Source organism: Glycine max, chromosome 10 (genome assembly GCF_000004515.6).
Source record: "Glycine max cultivar Williams 82 chromosome 10, Glycine_max_v4.0, whole genome shotgun sequence".
NCBI lineage: Eukaryota > Viridiplantae > Streptophyta > Magnoliopsida > Fabales > Fabaceae > Glycine > Glycine max.
In genome coordinates, this window is record NC_038246.2 from 45339804 (window position 1) to 45360722 (window position 20919).

A 20919-nucleotide genomic window follows, 5' to 3' on the forward strand; every position below is an offset into this window, starting at 1 on the left:
ATTTAGCTAAATTGTATTTTTAGTTTTTGAAATTAGGTATAAATTTTTTTTTTGTTTTACAAATTTTAAAAATTATTTTAATTCTTCAAAAATTTTAAAAATACGTTTTTAATATCTAACCACTAACACCAATAATGAAACCATTGATATGGTTAATGGAGATCATGTCAACAATTGTCACATAAATTTTAATATGACACGTCAGTGTTATCAAATATCTTATTAGTTTCTTAAATTTGGATTAAAGTTTTTTTTTATCTCTTAAATTTAAAAATATTTTTTAGTCCCTTAATTTGGAATTAGCTTATTTTGATCCTCACAGTTGACATTATTAAAAAAAATGGTTGAAATTACTAACAACGTGTTTATTGCCGGTTTTATAAACATGATTTATAGCGCTTTTAAACTCCCGAAAATATATATTAACGAATAATGTTTTATAATTAGTTTTATGACAAGTTTGAACCTCAATTAAGTAAAACAAAGTCAAACATAGTGTTTGCACTTTTCAGCCACAAGTCACCATATCTTGGTTCCAAAATAAAATGCAAGCCAAAACCCCACCATGGTGGCATGAGATAAAGCAAATGAAAGAAAAAGAGACCAGTGGGGAGAAGATGAGATGCTACCATGCAGTCAGGTAAGGGTGAAATTTGAGAAGAAAGAGGCACACAAGGAAGTTGATAGAGATTCTTGAGGAGAGTCATGTCTCACGATTTATTCTTGGACCATATAATTCACATAATCAGATGAACTTAAGGATAATATTATATCAATATATAAATAAAACAAATAAAGAGACTAAAAAATTTAGCAGTCTTTCTTGTAAACTGGACAATCCATTTATGTGAAGTTATACAAATATACACATAACCAACCCAACAATCAAGTGTAAGAACCACACAACATAACCTAGGTCCTTGGCATAAACATAGATGAATACTTCAACTAAAAAAATAGAAAACCATACAATTCATACATATCATCCTAACTTCTCAAAACATAAATATTATGTAATTAACATATCAAGATCTCCTATAACTCAATATAAAGAGATTGTCTCTATCTATGTTGCTAATCCTATAGCTGCTTCATACTAAAGTTATCAACAAAATACTTTATCATATGTAATAGAAGTCTACCAAAAAAATGAATAAATTTTTTAGTAGATTAACAAATTTAGAAAAGTTTGTTGCTCAACCACTTGTGAATATGAGAGTATAGCAATTTGTGAAAATTAAAATTTTAGAAATTATATTCAAAATAAGATTAAAATAATATTAAATGTTAAATAATCTGACAGAAAAAAACTACGTATACGCTGTACTAAAAGTTAAATAATATTATAGTAAATATTTTTTTTTGGTAATGCACAATTTTTTGTTAATGATGTTGTAATAAATATTTAAAATGTCATATATTAAAATAATAATAAAAATGTTGATTTTAAAAAATATTAAAAATATGCACAACTAATTGTCATGGTATGTTATTAAATTTTATTTTCAAAATAAAATTATAACAAATAAATAAATACAATAAGAATATAACATATAATAATAAAAATAATTTAATTCAGATTAAAATAATCTTAAACTTCAAATTATCTAGAATAGAAAATCAATTATCCTCTAGTAATAATATAATTATATTTTAAAATATCATAAAAAAGCTTTAAATACTAATTAAAAATAATATTTATAATATAAATATATATATATATATATATATTAATATTATAACCTTCAAAAAATATAAAATAAAATAAAACACTTATAATACTAATAAAATGTAAAAAAAAGTAATAGTAAATTAAGACTATAATCTTAAGAAAAATATATTAAAATTTATTACAATAATAATTTAGTAATAGTCTAAAATCTAAAAAATTATAATAAAAACACATAATAATAAATAATTATAAAAAAAGAAAATTTAAATGATTAAAAATTAAAATAAATTTATCCCCTTGCAAAAAAAATATTTTTTTAGGTTTAATTTTACATTTTATCGTACAACTTTTATTATTTTAAAAAATTTCATGTAAGTTTTTTTCTGCAAAATTTATCATTTAAGTTTTTAATTTTTGTATATTTTACCCATTTTTATCTGTCATAAAAATAAATTAAATTTTTTTATGAAACAATGTAGTTTTATCATGAATATAATGGTAAAATGTAGAAAAATTAAAATTTTGGTGATAAATTCACAATCACAAATTAAGGTTATAAAATGGATGAAATTAAAAATTTGAATGATTAAACTTAAAAAAAAACTTAAAGGATAAAATTCGTAAAATAAAGATAGTAATTTTTTTTTTTTTTTTATGAAGAAATGAATCGAAGGATGACATCAGATAAATATTAGTAATTAGTAAATAAACCCAGGTAAAACACATTTGGTCGAGGGTTTGGTTTTTCCACTTCGCCGCAACTCGTATGGGAGGACACGAAACTGGTTAAATTGTTGGAGAGTTTTTGTTTTGTTAGATAAAGCTTTGATCTTTGGCTTTGCACATTGCCAATAACCTCCAAAAGTCCCCACCCAGATTCAATTGGTATTCCAATCCCTCCCCAACTTTTCAATTTTCAATAACTACGGTTCTTCATAGCTATTACTGTATCGCGTTTGACACGGGTTTTTCTCAAATTTTGTTTATATGACTTTGACTTTCATTCTGATCCCACTGTTAGCCTAAAGGTTCTTCATGCTGTTCCTTTTCTCTAGAATGAGAGATTGAATAATGGGTAGTTAACGAAGTGAGTCTCAAACTCAAGGAGGATTTTTTTTTATTATTTAGTTTTTTTTCTGTTAATTTTTTAGCAATACCTTTTTTTTTAAGCAATACCTTGAAAACTGCAGTGTCAAACCGTAACGTACAGATGCATTGAAGTCTAAAATGTCTGTTCAAAAGGATCAAGATAAGTTCTTCTTGTCCATCAGTCAAGGAGAGAAAAAACCATTTGACTTTTTACGTGTTTTATATGGTAAGTATTGCCATTCCAGTTGAAGATTCTGTACATGTATGGATAGAAAAACTGCAATCCTTTGGTGTTTAAATATTGGCCTAGTCTGTCTTATGATGACATTATGCATATGTTGCATTGTCTATGCTACATTTTGAGCAGATAATGAGATCAGTGACATATAATGTTGTTATTAGAAGTTGAAAAATCTTGAAATTGTAATTTCTGTTTTAAAGACTTGTTTTTTTCCCTTTTGTATATACCATTTTGAATTCATGATCATGACAACTTCTGTGGGAAGTTTTGTCTTCTTAGTTGGATATTCGAATGTTTTGTTTCATTTTTTAAGAGAAAAAAAAATTGATGATCATGACAACTTCTGTGGCAAGTGTTGTCTTCTTAGTTGGATATTCGAATGTTTTGTTTCATTTTTTAAGAGAAAAATGGCCAACAATGTTTCTATTTGTATGGATAGTTACCTTTCATGATGTTGGGTCTGGAATTGGAACTCAAACCGGCTATAAGTTGCATCTTATCACATATGTCTATTGTCTTGTACTATTAATATATTGTTGTGGGACATACTTATGAGTTATGAATATTGATCTAATTGCAGATGGTTGCATTGCTGGAGGTGCTGCTGGTGTTGTTGTAGAAACAGCTTTATACCCCATTGATACCATCAAAACTCGACTACAGGTGAAAACCTTTTATTCTAATCCGTCTGTTTATGTTTGTCTGGTGAGGGTGGGAGGGAAGGAGGAACTAGGAAGCCAATCAGAAATAATCAAATTTATGGTTTGTTATACAAGAGGCAACATGTATTGTTGGTCTGAAAATGCAGTCTGTATTGTAGTGTGGCTTCCAAATGTTAGTTCATGTCAAAGGTCGGATTCTGTAAATGTCATAATTGTCACTTAATATGTGTCATTCAAATTATACTCATGCATGAGATATAGACTTTGTTCAACATTCATTTTATCCTGTTTGGTGTGAACTATTTTGCTAATGGAGAAGTGCAATGAACTTTCTTAACTTGTAATATTTCATCTTCCTAGGGATAAAATTGATAGAATTGTTGAAAATTATGGTGTTTTCAGTATAGGAGGAGGAAAGGAAATAAAAGAATGAAACACTAAATTAATATTAATTGAGATGTACTACAGTGTGATTATATTTGATATGTTCATAAAACCAAGAGTATTGATCCTTATTTATACTGATCATAATCCTAACTTAGGGAAACAAATCATGATATGGAAAAATGGTAACTGATCTTATGAGATAATGAGGAAATAAAGAAACTAATCCTAGAGGATAAGCTAAGATATGATAAGATATTTTTATATATTCTTACAAAAATATTAGTCTTGTAATATTTTTCCATTTCCCCTTCACCATTTCTTGTTAGCATCTGTTTGTTGTATAAGCTACCAAATGGCATTTTACTTTGATCAATGCATGAAAATCTTCCTTTTGCAACAAGTACCTTGGCCATGTTATTTTTCTCCAGTTGCAGTGCTTAGATTGTGAAACAGACTGGCTTGTAGTTATTGATGTTTGGATGGAATCTATTGTCAAGTTTTGATTTGCTTCTCTAATATCTACCTTTTCATTACATTATAATTTGATTGTATATCGTATTCCATCCTATATCAGGTTGCTCGCGACGGAGGGAAAATTGTTTTGAAGGGTCTGTACTCTGGGTTGGCTGGAAATATTGTTGGTGTCTTACCGTGAGTAAACTTTTTTTTCATATTACCTTATCCTTTGCAGTCATTAGGACAATTAATTTTTTTTTGTTAATCTTGTTACTCTGCTTTTCACTTAATATTTTTGTGTGACGAACTTATTTGGATTCAAGCTAATTAAATACTATAGCCTATGTGCTATGAACTTAAGCATGAAAACTTTCTGATTCTAGTTTTATTTTTTAGGAATTGGCTAGAGGAATCTGTTTTTTCCCTATAGTCATTTGCTTGAACTTCTTTCTAACTTCTTGTTTGGGATAAAGTAATTTTTTTAGTTTCTGGAAAGGTGGTTTGTATATTTACATTGGGGAAAAAGATGGCCTGTATTCTGATTTTGAACCGAGTAAATAAGCAATAGTACAGGTACTATCAACCCAGAAATTTCTATACACAGAACTATCTCAGCTTCTTTAATACCCATAACTTGATAACTATTATGATTTATGACTCAAGTTAACATTGATCTTGTTCTAACTTATAAATTCTAATCACAGTATTAGCACCTAAGCATGACAAAATATAATTACTTTTTGAGGAAGATAATCATATTTTAAATCTTGAAAACACAATCTACCGCAAGAAGATAGTTTTTCAGGATACATTGACTTTAACATTCTTTCATTTTGGTAAAAATAGTTTCTTAATTGATTAGTGCTGTACGTATGCCTGATAGACCATTCTTCTTCTCTTGCAGAGCTTCAGCAATTTTTATTGGTGTGTATGAACCCACAAAGCAGCAATTGCTAAAGTCATTGCCTGAAAATCTCAGTGCCGTGGCTCATTTTGTAAGTTGGCTCTCTTTATTATAAAAGAGACAATCTGTTCAAATTATGTATGTGGTGACAATGTGACATTATTTGCCATGTGCTACCAACTTTCACCTTAGATATTTATGTGATGAACTGATGATGCCTTTCCACCCCTAGCCACTTTCAGAATTCTTATGTTACTTTTTTATGTTTGTATACCAATTTGCTGGTTTCATAGCATTGATTAGTTGAGAAATCCTAGGATACACAAACCAGGAGTGGCAGCAAGGTCGGTACATGACCAAAAACATGAGAACATAGTTCTTTTATATATAATATTGAAATGCAAGGGTGCCACTGAAGTATATCCCCAAACATGTCTTATTATATATGCATATTGTAGGTACATTTCAACATTTGTAAACAAAATGTGGAAGACACTGCAAAGTGCAAAGTAAAATGTGACGCCCCAAAGTAAATATTTTCTAATTTAAAACCTTGTAGACTTATGATATCCAATATTTTGTAATTTTAGTTATTTACCAAATTTAGAAGAAATTTCACCAATTTTTTTTTTACCAAAGAACCCAATAAAATAGCAGCTTTATAATATTTTACAATGGTCTGCAACACTTACAGTAGAACAACTTCATAAAACCTCAGTCTACATAGGGGTCCAGTTTAGATAAACTTCTCATCAAGTACATATAGGAGAAGAAAGTGAAGAGGTAAAATGCATCAAACTTCTTCTCATTTAAAATCAACTTATGTACCTTTGCTTATAAAATCTGCAAATTGGTATACAAACATTACATAATCTGAGGCGTATAACATTATTTTAATTTATGAGAGAAATTTGATTCATTTTACCTCCCTATTTCTTCTGTTACAAATGTTTATCGAGAAATTTATCCAAACTAGGCCATAGGTCGAGTCAATTATCTAGTTGCACAAGCTCAATTTGAACAATGAAAGAGTTTGTGTCTAGGCTTATGCTTGACTTGAAAGGAGATTTTCTAGTTTGATATGCACCTTTTAAATTGCATATCAATTTTTATTGTATCTTGGGCTGTTGGGCCTTATTTTGCACTATTTCTAGTGCCATAGAAAAAAAAATCAGAATGCATATAAACTGAAACAGATAAATAGAAGTTATAAAACTTATTAATGACTAGCCCACTGAACTTTTTGGTGAGCTATTATGTTGATCTGCCCAGCATCAAGCTTGTCTTAAATTATTGGCACACATGCCCTTAGCCCGGTGCCCTGACCTTGAAGTTGGGTGACATTTATTTTTATTTTTTCATATTTTGATATTCTGAAGCTGAGTGCAGGCTGCAGGTGCTATTGGAGGCATTGCTTCTTCTGTTGTTCGTGTTCCAACTGAGGTAATTAGCTTTACTTCTTTTGTTGCCAAATATTTTCTGCTTTCTTGAACTTGGAATATATTCATGTCTTTCTAGGTTGTTAAGCAAAGGATGCAGATTGGGCAATTTAAATCAGCCCCAGATGCTGTCCGTCTTATTGTTGCTAATGAGGGTTTTAAAGGTCTTTTTGCGGTATGTATTACTAAATTTTATGTTTTAGGAGTTAGGAGTCACTGTTAATTAGTTATTAATTTCAAGGTAGCATATGATTTCCGCTTTAAAATATTGTTCTGGGTGGTGCTTTTTATTCTGAGAACTCTGTGAGGAAGTTTTATGTAAGAGAGAGGAGATATGATGTTGTTTGCAGAATTATGATCAGATCCATAATGCCTTTTTACATTATTTTTTGGCTTTTCCATTTTACTTGCTATTTGAATATTATATATAATTATATATGCTAACTTTAGTTTTTTGTTTTACCAGCCTTGACCTCTAATTTTGTTTTAATGAGATTATAGGGATATGGATCTTTCTTATTGCGAGATTTACCATTTGATGCTATAGAATTATGCATTTATGAGCAGCTCCGTATTGGGTATAAATTAGCGGTAAGCTTATTATTTGAAGTGTCTATTGATTTATATGGACTTTATAAAAGTTCTCATTGGTTCTAAATCATCTATTTAAAAAAAAGAAGCATTTTGTTTCATGTGAAATTATATATTTCATTTGTGTATGAGTTGAAGAAAAGTAAGGTTATGCTCATTAGAATTTTTGTGGTGAATATTAAATTCTTTATTGAATTTCTGGCATCATTTGTTAGATATTATTGTAATTAGCTCAGGATTAAGGACATTAGGCCCATTGGTTTGGCTTCTACTTCTAGCATAGGTGCTATAAGATACCATTTTGGGAAATCAAAGGGATTTCATTCCGAGTAAACAACTTTTGGGTGCGGCTCTTGTTGCAAATGAGGGGCTGAGAGATGCAACAAAGTTGAGTAAACAGAATTTAGTCTTCAAACCAAATCTTCTTTCTCATTTTTTTTCACCATAATGATTGATGTATAGGTTCTTGAACAATTCTAACAACACTCTCATTCATACCCCTCTTTCGAACGCACTCTATTATTTGGTGAATTTTATGAGTCCTACTAAAAAACTTGGGCTCACTCCTTGTATCTTATTTTTTTTCATTCACTCTACTTTGGATGATATCTTCTCTCCATACTTGTACTTTGTCATCTTTCTGTCTAATAAAATTTTCTATTATCTATCCCCAACAAAAGGCTCTCAAGAGACTTCATTGTTTCTGAATTTTTGTTTCTTTGCACTTTTGCAGGCAAAAAGAGATCCTAATGATCCAGAGAATGCTATGCTTGGGGCAGTGGCTGGTACTACAGATCTATTAAAAGCCCTGTTGAAATATTCAATGATTCTTTGATATTTATGTTCATTCTTCAAGTATATGCTACTCTTTACTTCCAGGAATTCATGACAAACTTGTATAGCTGAATTCATATGAAATTTATATTCTTTTATCTTGGTTTCTTATAATAGGATATCATAATCAGTAATTTTTTCCTTTAATTTTTATATATTGGCTCTTGGTCCTTATTTTTTCTAACTAATTTCCTAATCTTTGTCATAATATTTTCTGTGAAAGAATAAACTATTTCATAATTAGCTGGGCCTGCAAGTTGGTAAAAGTCCCATTAGAGGGAAGATAGTAAAATAGTATGACAATTTGCAACATGAACTAATAACTTAAACTAGTAACTAGGCGGTAAGGAAGCATTGTTACAACCAAATTTAGTACCCTGCCCAGCTTAATTTGTTTGAACTGAAAATGGTAAAATTGATTCCTGATAGGTGCGGTAACTGGAGCAGTTACAACTCCTCTTGATGTAGTAAAGACCAGATTGATGGTTCAGGTACAAAGAATTTTTTTCTTCTCTTACTATTTGAAGGTTTACTATGTTGCTTTCCCTCTTTTTTCAAACATGTTTGATTTGAAATCTCTCTCTCTCTCACTTCAGGGATCACAAAACCATTACAAAGGCATTTCTGATTGTGTGAGAACAATAGTTAAAGAAGAAGGAAGTCATGCTCTTTTTAAAGTATGGATATTTCTTAAGATTCGGTGTAACACTAATCATTATTTGTATTCTTTAACCCAATAGCTTACTGAATGCCTAATACTATTAACTTTTTTACATTTGCACTGTCCTGCAGGGTATTGGGCCTAGAGTTTTGTGGATAGGAATTGGAGGTTCAATATTTTTTTGTGTTCTTGAGAAGACTAAGAAAATTCTTGCTCAGAAACGGCACTCCAAAGCTGAGACTCAGAATTGAGTTTCTTCTAGGCAGGGATTAAGCTGATGATGATGTTGCAATGCACATTTAGTTTTAATTCCATGATTGACATTGAGCCAGTTTTTGTTCAGCTTCTTCCTCTGCTTCATTCCTAAATTGGTGCCGGGCCTAAAAGGGTTCAGTTCAAGACAAGCCCTTAAGTTAGGACCTGGAAATTCAAGCCTCAATTGAAATTTGGGCTTTGTCATAAAAGCCTGAATAAAATCTGGGCCTGCCTGGAGTTTTCTCTAAATAGGCTGACAAAGCAGAGACTGTAACAAATGTAAATTTATTTGTTTTTTTTTTTCATCTTTTCTATTTTTGGACTGCAGAAAATGATTCTCACAGTCTCATTTGTTTTATTCAAATACTAAACAATAGAGAGCAGGGTTATTGGATGAAATAAATTGGAGTTCATAATATACTTACCCTCTAAAATTCATTTCACACTTTTTAATGAAAAACATGTCGTAAGTTTACAACAAATCAATTCGATACATATTTTAATTGCATTTAACAGTTTAAAATTAACTTTATCCAACTTAAAAATAAATAGGCCCTTAGCATCTTGTTTATCTTCGATCTGTACAACCTTTTGCATGGAGTATGTAAAATTGAAGTCAATGGCGTTGATATATCGTTTGAGGGCTACATACTTTTCAGGGGGTGGAAATTTTCAAAACATTAGTAAAATTTAGTAATGGACACTATTAAATATAAAGCAAGTTATAAATTGGAACCGTACAGCTATTGCAGATCAAGTTTTTATGATATTTTTCCCGCTCAAATGGTGCGTTTCAATTTCTCTGAAAATCACGGGGGTTTTTTTTGTTTGAGTGGCTTATACCCGTGCAAAAACAAGGATGTATATATATATATATATATATATATATATATATATATATATATATATATATATATATATATATATATATATATATATATATATATATGCCCTAAGTTGAATTTTCCCTAAAATGGTTCATGTGATCGTGTAATGTGGCACAGTGGCACTATAGTTTCTCTTGCCTTTTAATTTGTGCTAAGGGATCACAAGCCTGCACATACACAGCTCAGTGGATTCCACTTGAGGGAACACACTCTTTTGAACAATTTTTTTCTATTATTGACTGATTTATTAAGAATTACAATTTTTGCTGAGTCACTTCCCATTTTATAAGTTCCCCTTGAATTTTATAACTTTTAATAAATTTTAATCAACAACAAAATGTGTTAAAAAGAGTGTGTTGCAAGTACCTCTCTTTCACTTAATATGCATTCATAAGATGTTTCATAAAAAAATAATAATAACATTTTGAGAATTTTCCTTTTCTAACATGATTAATCACTAACTTGAAAGGTTAATCTCATTGATATACTATTCTGCAGGTGTCCATACAATTGAATATCTTGGGCAATGTTCTTTTGATTTTCATTTTTTCATCATCTGTGTTCTTTTCAAGAACTGAAATGGGCCAAGAATTGAAGCATTGAGTAACATGAAATAATATCATCCATCTTCAGAAATATCCATATGCAAATAGTTTTAATTTCTTTAAACAACAGCATTCAATAATACGAATTCACGTTAGCCATCTGAAGAAATCTTTACATGGAAAAAGGTTTCATTTTTCAACCCACTTTAATATACAACAGAATTTAATACAAACAACATATCAATAACCTTTTTTGGTGTGCAATGACAACAATGAAAATCAAACCTAAATCCTCATGCATCTATCCTAACTCCTTACCCCTAGGCCAACCTTAGTGGGTTACATATCAATAACCTTAGACCTCAACAGTTCTTTTTGCCCCCGCTGACTGTCTGCTTGTTGAAAATTTGACTTTTTGTCTTCTCTGAAATAATAAAAGTAAAAATCCTAAAACAACAATCACAACAAAGAAAACTTCCAAGTGAGTTCCCCAAAGAAACTGAACAAATTCTTGTTTGCTTTCACCATTACAGTCACAATCATAGATATTTCGTAGTACACTCCCTTTGACACTGACTTCAGGGTCAAGAACAAAATCCAATGTCACTGGTCCTTCGTCCAACCAAATAGTTGTATTCTTTGATTTGTAGCCAGGCATGGTTGCCACTACTGCAATTTAGATTGAGAAATTGATCACAAAACTCTAAAACTGAAAATTGTGTAATTTAATAACAATAATAATAATAGAAAGAGGATATTGTCATCTGGGTTGTTATGAAATCTATATATCCCATCCAGGAATTTTATTATTTAACTTGTCTTCAGACAACTTAAGAACCCGCCTACTCACCAAGATTTCACCAAATCATGAGAATTCCATTCTTATTCTTTAATTAATTCAGAAAATCTTCAAGTTAGGCTTTAATCCATACTATAACAAAATAATTTGAATTGTATTAGAATACCTTCATATTTATCTCTTGGGGCGAGTATGCGATGATAGTCACCAAAAGTATTTCCAGCTCTAACCTGTTAGTTCAGAAAATTAACAGACCCAAATTACATCATCAAACTGAAGCTTAAAAACAAACATGCAATTGAGAAATATCAAGAATTGTAGCAAAGGAACAAAAACAATCCATAGGCTATCAATTGAAATTTGAAACATGAAATCTAAACTTAAAAAATAAAATATTTTTGTCTAATAAATCAATCAATCAAATATGCAGTACAACTACAGACAAGCATTGTAAGAAAAGACAATGCTGGGAAGTGGGAAAAGAATTTTACAGAAGCCTGAACAAAACTGTAGCAAGATTGGGATTTCACATAAAAATTTGATGTCATTATCTAATTGAACAAAAATGGGCAGAGATACATACTTCCTATCATGCAGAAGACAGAGAGAGAAGGGAGGATAGAGATCAAGAGGTTTAAAAGGAAAAATAGATAAAAGAACATGTACTTTCACACGTACTGTGTAATTTATTCCACTGACAGTTATAGAGCCTGGTAATGGCCTTCCATCGCCTGAAGAATATATTCTTCCATGCACTCCTGTCTATAGAGTAGAATACAAATAGCCAATCAATTTAATAAAAAGCAATGGCACCGACAACTTAAACATAGGCAAATACGAGAATCTGCTAACCAATCTCCTAAGTATATTTTAAAATATAATGTAAAAGGTCATCTTTTGATCCAATAAAATAAAATATAGCAGAAAGAATAAAAATACAACTAAGCTCAATAAACAAAAATATGGAACTTCCATCAAATATAATTGTACATCTTATTTCAAACATTTTGAAAATGAATCTTTCAGTTTTCCCTCCATCAAATATATATATTCTTTGTTGTATATAATAGCTGCATTAGCAGCGCTCTCTACTACACACTTGTAAGAGGCTGTAAAGAGCCTCATTCTCTTCATAAATAAAACTGATACATAAGACCACAGTCACTTGTATATAACTATACATTCACTCAGCAATGTTGTCTCCCACATCCTCCCTCAAATATTTACATGAACCATTGAAAAGGCTCCTAAAAAAATTCCGAAGCAAAAGGACAGGATATAAATTTCACATTAGTTCTTTATGTAAAGCATATTAACAGAAACAGCATACCTTCACCAGGCTTGCCACAAGATTAAGCATGCTCATTTTGTTGTATCTCCAAAGAAAAGGAAGCTGCATATTAACAAAGTAAACAACACAAGAAACTTTTAATAGTGATAAGTAAACAATAACCAATCATGCAAACCAAGTAAGTATCTGATGGATACTTGGAGTTATGGTACAAATAATGGAAAACAAGCTCCTTACAAGCAGAGGTACCACTCTATGTTGAGACTGAAATTACAGAAGAGAATGCAGGGAAGTAAAGGAAATTTTGCAGATACACTGAAGATTACTCCTCTCCCAAAGCCCCTCCACCTTTTTCATTCTTGCCTACCCTCCCTTCTCTTCCTGTTTCTCCTTTTAATAATTTTCTATGACAGAGTTCACACTTCACTCCTCCCTACCATGTCGAAATGCTGTTATTCCAACAGTGAATATTCCTTTTAGCCACCATTCTGTCAACGGGAAGTCTATGGCCTTATGGCCATACTTCTGTATGGCTATCGGTATCTCGTGCTTATGTTGGTTAAGAGCAAATATAAGACAAGACAACACAATAAATAGAAAGTGAAATAAATTTTGATGGTGTAGTCCTTGCTGTGTAAATGGATGGGGAGAAAAGTCATGATCATTGAAACAGGAAATTTTTTTAGTGATGGAATAGATAAGATCTGGGTAAAAATATTAAAAAAGGATGAACAGTTGTAGTTGAATTGCTAAAATTTGGCTTTCATTATCTATCAATGGAAATTCATCTGGCTTCAGAGTTCAGACAGATCTACAGGTCAGCTAAAATCATATTCTCTTATCCTAATTGTTTTAACAATGGAAACTTTAAATAGAATGCTTAAATAATGTCAGAATGCATCTCAAGTTTTTGTGGGTCCTCGGTGGGATCCCTTATTCCTATCTCTCAAGATTTGCTTACTTTTTTCGTATTCTCTTATAATTATTTGGAAAAATTACATTCACACCCCAAGGTTTAACTCATTTTTTTACCTTATAGAAGCCTCCCTTAATTTATACAACAACATATTGCAGTATACTCTTCCCGTTAACACAGACATCCCCTGATTTCTTATGCATTTGTATAGAACATGGAAGGTCAAAGTAATGTCAGAAAAGGAAAAGATATCAGGTGTAATTTCATTAAAACTTGGGATGTGAGTGTAATTTGTTCTAATTATTTTGCTTTATTCCAGATATACTTGTAAATTTAAAGACTGCTCGGTTTAGAAGCTAGAACTAACCTCAGCAGCATTAGGCCATTTATTATCACTAATTTCCAGGGTCAACTCAAAACAGCCAGCATGTATATAGTTCCAATCTTGCATTCCCCCATATAGAGGGTACCTGCAGTCAGTACTATTTGTAAATTGTGCACATATTAAAAGGAATAGGATTTCAGTCATGAACTACTATGCAATACTTTCATACAACAATACCATGCTGCTCCATTTGTGATTCCACCGAGAAATTCCTTGCTTGAAGACATATTGTAATGAGAGTGACTGTAGATACTTGACATGAATCGAAATGCATCATCATCAGGACAACCATAGTACTTTGTCCTGTAATTTATTCATATCAATAGAAAAATTCAACACAAGAGTCCAGATTGGAAGCATGTCATTCAATATACATCTCTATATAAATGTAATGCACTGAAAATGGTCTGAAAGCAAGAAGAGATAAACAGTATCTGACATTATGTATGACCTAAAGTCACAGTTCCCTTGGTGTTGTTGACATTAATATAAGGTCTGAAACTCATTGATATCTCATGAAATCATTAATTACAGAATAAAAAAAGATTTTACAGCCAGCAAGAAATCTTCAACAATCAAAGCTTGGTGAGCATATTCCTACTTAATAAGCGATAACATTGAAACATAGCATTTGCAAAATGTTAATACCTTAAAATAGCAAAATATTTGACATCCAACAAGAAAACTTGAGAAAACAAAGATTGGTAACCATATTCAACTTAACAAGTAATAACATTAAAATACAGCACTCTTGGAAGAACAGCAACCAAGTCATTTCCGGTGACATGGATCAAATAATGTCATAATGTTCAGTCGTAAATCATGTCTAATCCTATGTTGTCTAGTATGTCCACTCATCAACTGCAACATTCTCATCTCTGATACAATGATTTTATTCTCTTACTGGCTTTTTGCCGTCAAACATTCAGCTCCATACAAGATTTCAAGTCTAAGCTGTGTGGTAAAAAAAATTAGTAGAAAAAAAAATGGTGAACTACTGAAATAGCACTTTTCATATGATATAGGAAACACACATAATGGGTAGCAAAGTAGACACAATGCAAATTAAATAGCATGGAATGAATACAAATAAAGTATTTTATCACCTTTTGTCATCGCTGCCATCCCATGGATAATTTGCAACAAGTGCCCCCTGAGGTTATAAACAAAAAGACACCATTAATAAACAGATTCTGGGTATAAATATGAAAATTACTAATATAGATGAGCTAAAACCAATTCAACGAGATCAACTATTCAGGGTTATTTCACGTGTTGGCCTTTTCAACCATAAAATGAAAATTTAAAAAAAGAAGTGAATGTCAGTAAAGAAATGAACAAGTTATGAAAACACTGGCAGAATACATGCAGAAAAGTTCCTAAATTCAATTTTCATTTAAACTAAAGGCTAAAATGCAATTTTCGTCCTCATATTTTCCCAAATCTGTGATTTTAGTCTCTTTGGTCAATTTCAGACTTGTTGACTGTGTACTTTTTTTAATTTTTGTTTTAATAAATTAAGCTTGTTAGCAATTAAATAATTTAAAAAAAAAAACATTTGTCATGGGCATAATAAACAAACATTTGTCAATCAACGTTTACAGAGTACATAGATCAAAGTTTGAAATTGGCCACAAGGACTAAAATTGCTGATTTTTTAAAAGTAAGAGACGAAATGTCTCAATTAAAAAATGGGGGACTAAAATCGAAATTTTTTTAAAAGTGAGGGATGAAATGTTTCGATTAAAAGATGGGGGGGGGGGGGGGACTAAAAGTGCAGAATTGAGAAAATAGGGTGTTAGTGGAAAAAATAGGAGAAAAAAATTTGAAATTTGAAATGAAGATAAAACATACAAAATTTCAAAATTTTGTTTTTTAGAAATTTTTTTCCTCTCTACTTTCTTTACAACCAAACAACAGAATTTTTCAAATCAAATTTTTTCTTTACTCCTCTTTTCTTTCTCTGCATCCAAACATAGGGTGAAAGAAGAAATATCAAATGAAATAAACTGCTAGGAAAAAAAATTCCAAAATTTCAGAAAGCATGAAGCAGGCACTGGAAACTGATTGGTTACCTTCATATTCAAGATTTCTGAAAATATAACAAGTTTTCAATGACTTTTGACAACTTTATCTTATTGCCATTAACCGAAACCATATAATTCTGCTCAGGCATCATGTATATCTTCGAATGGAGAAAATTGAAATATTGTAGAATGAAAGAAAGGATATAATTCCTTGATGTATAACAGGATCCCCACAACTAAAAGATAAACTGGAAATAAACAGCTCAGCCCAGAGTAGACATCACAAAAATAATTAAATAAATAAATGAAGCAAGCAAATTATTATGTGAATTCCAAAGAATTAATACCCCATGCAAAGTGGCAGATGCTGTGAATCGTATATCTCTCAACCAATTCATTATCGCTCTTGTTTCAGGTTGCCGGGAATCCTCATCATCATTTATAAAAACAAACTGTTATTTCATTTGAAACATAGTTGGTTAGTGTTCAGATGATCTCTAGCAAGAAATAGCAGCATTTATAACAAACAACATGATATACAAAGTGTCACTTTAAATTTAAATTAAATTAAAAAGATAAAAATATGTATACATTCACATCCACAAAGTAAAAATTCATGGTTCTGATATTAAAATCATCAATTAAAGGTAACATAAACTTATGTAATGACATTTATAAATGTAAATCAACTACTAGAATGATCTTATGAACATAATAGTAAAACCTCAGTCATAAAGGTGAGAACATTAATATTGATTCTAATATTAGAATTTGATTTCATAGTAACAATGACCTTCAACCAACTTTATCAACATACTGTATACAGATTACTATTAAAAAACAGATATATACCTGGTCAGGAAAATCCCGATTCAGATCAATATTATTAGCATTACCACGCTTTCTTAAACTAAAACCATCAGGATTCATTGATGGAAGTAAATGAAGGTGAACATTCTCCACAATCAATGTTGCCTGAAATATGTCACAAAAGTCAGAAATTGTAAAAGTAAGAACTGAATCATAAAATAATATTAGTGTCACTGGAAAATGCAAGATGTGAATACTGAAGCTGATCTGAATTCCAATATATTTGAAATATAGTTCATATTTATTTATTGAATAAATTTCTAACATAAATAGTCTTTTCAAACTGATCCGAAGTTTGAAATTGAAATGAATGGAGCATTCCTTCCTCGGTGATTTTCCATGAAATTTGACTAGTGGATATACAGAAGGATGGAAAAGCCTTGATTTGATGATTTTCTTTCTATTTTTTTCTTAATAAAAATTTCAATAGAGGAAATAAATGAAGAGATTGTTATCAGGCTGTAGAATAATTTTCCCTAGTCAATAGAGTTTTTGTGCTCAATAATAGATATTGCAACAGTTTATAAACTTTAAAAATTTGCACCGGCATCAACAAAATAACAGCAAAGGCATGTATTTGTCATGTATGCAAAGACGGGGAAAGAGATCAAAATATATAGGTGCAAATAAAGGAAACAAAAATACCAAAGGATCCTTCAAATGGTTATCACATAACCAATTGGCCAAAAATATAAGCAGCTCACGTCCCACAGGTTCATCACCGTGCACATTTCCAATATACTGCATCAGTATTAATGGTCACAGAATTGCTGAATTCAAGACTACAGAACATTCTTCAGGCAATTAACTAACACTAAAGCAGAAGTATTAAATATGACATCAAGCATAAAAATCATATCCAGAAAAGAAAAAAACAGCTAATCCATATGAGTAGAAAAAAAGCCAATAAAAGAAGAACTTATTGAGGGAAAATGCAACAAGAGTTCATTAAACCTTATGTGCAAAAATGTAAACATCAAAGAAAAAATAATAATTGAGTATATGAGTAGTAGTTCCTAAGATTGTTTCGTATCTTATTACAGATTAGCAGAGATCATTATTTTAGAGGGGAATTGAAAATGGAGTGGAATTCTTATGACAAATGTCTTTTACACACTTATAAATCAATGATTTCTTTTAGACTTCAAATCCTTGAATTATTTAATCACTTACCCCCAATAATCTCCTGCCAGTTCAGTAAATTGATGCATGCAGAATGCACTAGTGTTCCTAATAAAGAACAAAGAGAATTTGGAATATCAAGACAAGTATCCCATACAACACAGATAGGGGAATTAATGAACTTGAATTCTTAAGTTATAACCCAGAAAAAGAGGTATTTCAACACAATGCTATACCTTTTCTATTTTCAAGGAAGTAATCAACTTTAGTAAAGTGTAAAAAGAGAAGGGAATTAAGAGGGTTAAAATGAGTGGAAAAGTTATGTCCATTCCTACTATTCATTGTGTCATGATATTCTAACTTTAAAAGTTTCAAATGTCTGTGTTATATTTCTCCGCCAAAAGCAGTAAAAATGAAATAAAACAATATGAGTGGAAAAGTTATGTCCATTCCTACTATTCAATGTGTCATGATATTCTAACTTTAAAAGTTTCAAATGTCTGTTATATTTCTCCGTCAAAAGCAGTAAAATTGAAATAAAACAATATCATAAGCTAGTTGCTTCGCTGGTATTGGGTGGCAAACACTCACCTTAAATGCAGGTTCAGTCTCTTCTTCTCCAGGCTTGTCAGAAATCTCTATCACCCACTATATGGAATGAAGAAAAACAAAAAAGTGACGACACTCACTTAAATGAAACTACTTAGATTCAAATGTAAATTATGAATGAATTCTGAAAAGAAAAAGAAATTACCAATGGAAAACCATTTACACTCTTTCCAATACTGATAGCCCATTCCAAGAATCCCTCAAAGAGAGAAACAAATTGCAAGTCAGTTGAGCAATTGCAAGAAGCACAGACTTTATAAGAAGTTCATTTATTCATGAAAGGAGGAGGAATTAATGAGCATTTAGTTCTAAAGTCATTAGTTGAGGCATAATTTTGAGTTATATGATTAAGTAAGAAACACTGCACAAGAATGAGGAATCACCTGTATACCCTGGAAATGTTGCTGCATCTTTGTCCAAATTCTTGGATGGCCCATTCAAGTTCATCATTGGACATAAATCCTTGTGCCAAATCAACACTAGTAAAGAAAATAAATAAATAAATAAACAATAAAAATGAAAAATGACTATTTGAATTTAAATGCAGAGAAAATCATAGCAATAACTACATCATAGCTGTCACTGAGAAGATCCATTAAGATACCTTGTCTGAGCCTGAGACTCATCCTCTAATAAATGCCTTGCACTGCTTGCATTACTACCGTCATTGAATTCTTCTAATACCAACAACAACATGTAGTTAGAAACTTCAAATTGAAAATTCCACTTTTGAAGCTAAACAACAAACGTTATCAAGCTAATTATCACAAACCATGCAAATTCTGACCACCCTCCCTCCCAAGAGTTGTAAAATTTCACTTCACACTCCCAAAACAAAACAATCCAAATAAAAATATAAACTGAGAACGGAGTCCAAAAATTATTTATAAAGAACATTATAAAATAAAATAAAAACACTCCAAATCTTGAATATAGTTATTATAACTTATTCCTCATGGAGTCAAATTATGAGTTTCAAATTGGTTGAGCCAAGTTGTTTTTTTTTAAAAGGTCAAATGCAAGAACCCATTTTTCCCCCGGTCTTAAGTTGATTTAAAAACCAAAAAAAAAAAAAAAACGAAGAAGCAAGGCAATACGCATAGTTTGAGATGCAAAGAAGACCTGAAGGAAGAAGGGTTTGTTGCAAGGAACCCTTGGCAAGAGAAGAGGAAATTGCAGAAGCAAAAAGGACGAGAAAGAAAAGCATGTTCATCTTCATATCCATGGACATGGACGATGAAATGCATGATCGGGCTCGGAGAACTCAGGCATCAGGCTAAGGTTGTTTGTTTTGTTCCGATTTATCGGTGACACTCACGTGACGTAAAAAAACGAAAATTTCAAATTCAAGCAACGTTGTCACTTTTTTTTCTCTTTTTCGGGCTTTAAATGCGACCTTTATACTATATGTGGGCTGGCTCATTCAATGATCACCCATCTGTGACTTTGAAAAGCCCATCAGATTTTGATCTATTGTTTGAAAAAAAAACACAAATTTTCATGTAATAAAAGCTATTTTCACTTCTTTTTGTTACAAAGCTATTTTCACTTTCTGAAAACTCTACATTAAAAATTATTCGCTCAAATGAATTTTATGCTGAGAACAGATTCCTTTTTCTTTTTCTGGAAACCTATTATTTGACCGTTTTGTTTATAATCTAGTGTTGATGGTATATGGTTATGTCACAATCGAAATAAATCAGAAATTAATACTAATATTACTTTGTCATTATTTTGAACGAATTGCTACAGCCAATTTTTGTGGGAACTTCTTTTGAGTTGCATCGATGGAGATTCTTTACCCGTCTCGAAGGAGGCACACTTGCAGAGAATCCAGCATTCAAGTCATTTCAACATCATCTTATTTAAGAATTGACTAGGTGAAGGTTGTTATATTGTATTTTTCGAAAAACATAACTAGAAAGCGTGTTAGACAACTATTCATCATCATCTTGTTATGTGTATGTGGATCCTTGAATAGGAAAAACAAGGGAGGAGAGGATAGAAGAGAGTAGAAGATGGAAGAAAAATAGAAAAGAAGAGAGAGATGAAGAGGGTTGGATTGGAGAAGATCTGAATCCCTTGTTATGTTTATCCAAAAAATAGTTACATTTGCACGTTACGATAAGTATCTTTCATGATTGATAGTCATTGTTGCGTGATTTTAGGAATTGATTGTTAAGTGACTAATATTTTGAAGAATAGGATTTATGGAAGTTTCTAAGTTTAATTATCTAAACAAATAATTAATGTAAAACTATTACTTTTGAACTTACT

At 31.0% G+C, this 20919-nt stretch overlaps 2 protein-coding genes across 7 annotated transcripts; one reads left to right on the plus strand and one right to left on the minus strand.

The window, feature by feature from the left end:
• Positions 1-2390: 2390 nt before the first annotated feature.
• LOC100800051 (probable S-adenosylmethionine carrier 2, chloroplastic) lies at positions 2391-9609 on the plus strand. 3 transcript variants are annotated; one of them, XM_014763335.2, is made up of 13 exons: positions 2391-2557; positions 2694-2759; positions 2863-2987; positions 3583-3665; positions 4626-4702; positions 5412-5502; positions 6801-6854; positions 6930-7025; positions 7352-7441; positions 8175-8226; positions 8705-8766; positions 8872-8952; positions 9068-9609. In XM_014763335.2, exons 3-13 carry the CDS (start codon positions 2900-2902, stop codon positions 9185-9187), a joined length of 894 nt encoding a protein of 297 aa, XP_014618821.1. In that variant the 5' UTR covers positions 2391-2557; positions 2694-2759; positions 2863-2899; the 3' UTR covers positions 9188-9609. The 3 variants fall into 3 exon arrangements, with proteins under 3 accessions (XP_014618821.1, XP_014618823.1, XP_014618822.1); XM_014763337.2 differs by lacking the exon at positions 7352-7441; XM_014763336.3 differs by lacking the exon at positions 2694-2759.
• Positions 9610-10815: 1206 nt separating this feature from the next.
• LOC100775772 (carboxypeptidase SOL1) lies at positions 10816-20273 on the minus strand. Of its 4 annotated transcripts, none has more exons than XM_006589419.4 (15): positions 19765-20273; positions 19247-19316; positions 19026-19121; positions 18788-18818; positions 18625-18681; positions 17557-17652; positions 16894-17016; positions 16389-16493; positions 15121-15167; positions 14192-14317; positions 13997-14099; positions 12753-12815; positions 12101-12184; positions 11589-11652; positions 10816-11292 (listed from the first exon to the last, which is right to left on the minus strand). In XM_006589419.4, the coding sequence occupies exons 1-15, from the start codon at positions 19871-19873 to the stop codon at positions 10979-10981; spliced, it is 1488 nt and encodes a 495-aa protein (XP_006589482.1). In that variant the 5' UTR covers positions 19874-20273; the 3' UTR covers positions 10816-10978. The 4 variants fall into 4 exon arrangements, with proteins under 4 accessions (XP_006589482.1, XP_003535561.1, XP_006589483.1 ...); XM_003535513.5 differs by having other exon boundaries at positions 19247-19319; positions 19765-20268; XM_006589420.4 differs by having other exon boundaries at positions 18788-18841; positions 19247-19319; positions 19765-20262.
• Positions 20274-20919: the final 646 nt, after the last annotated feature.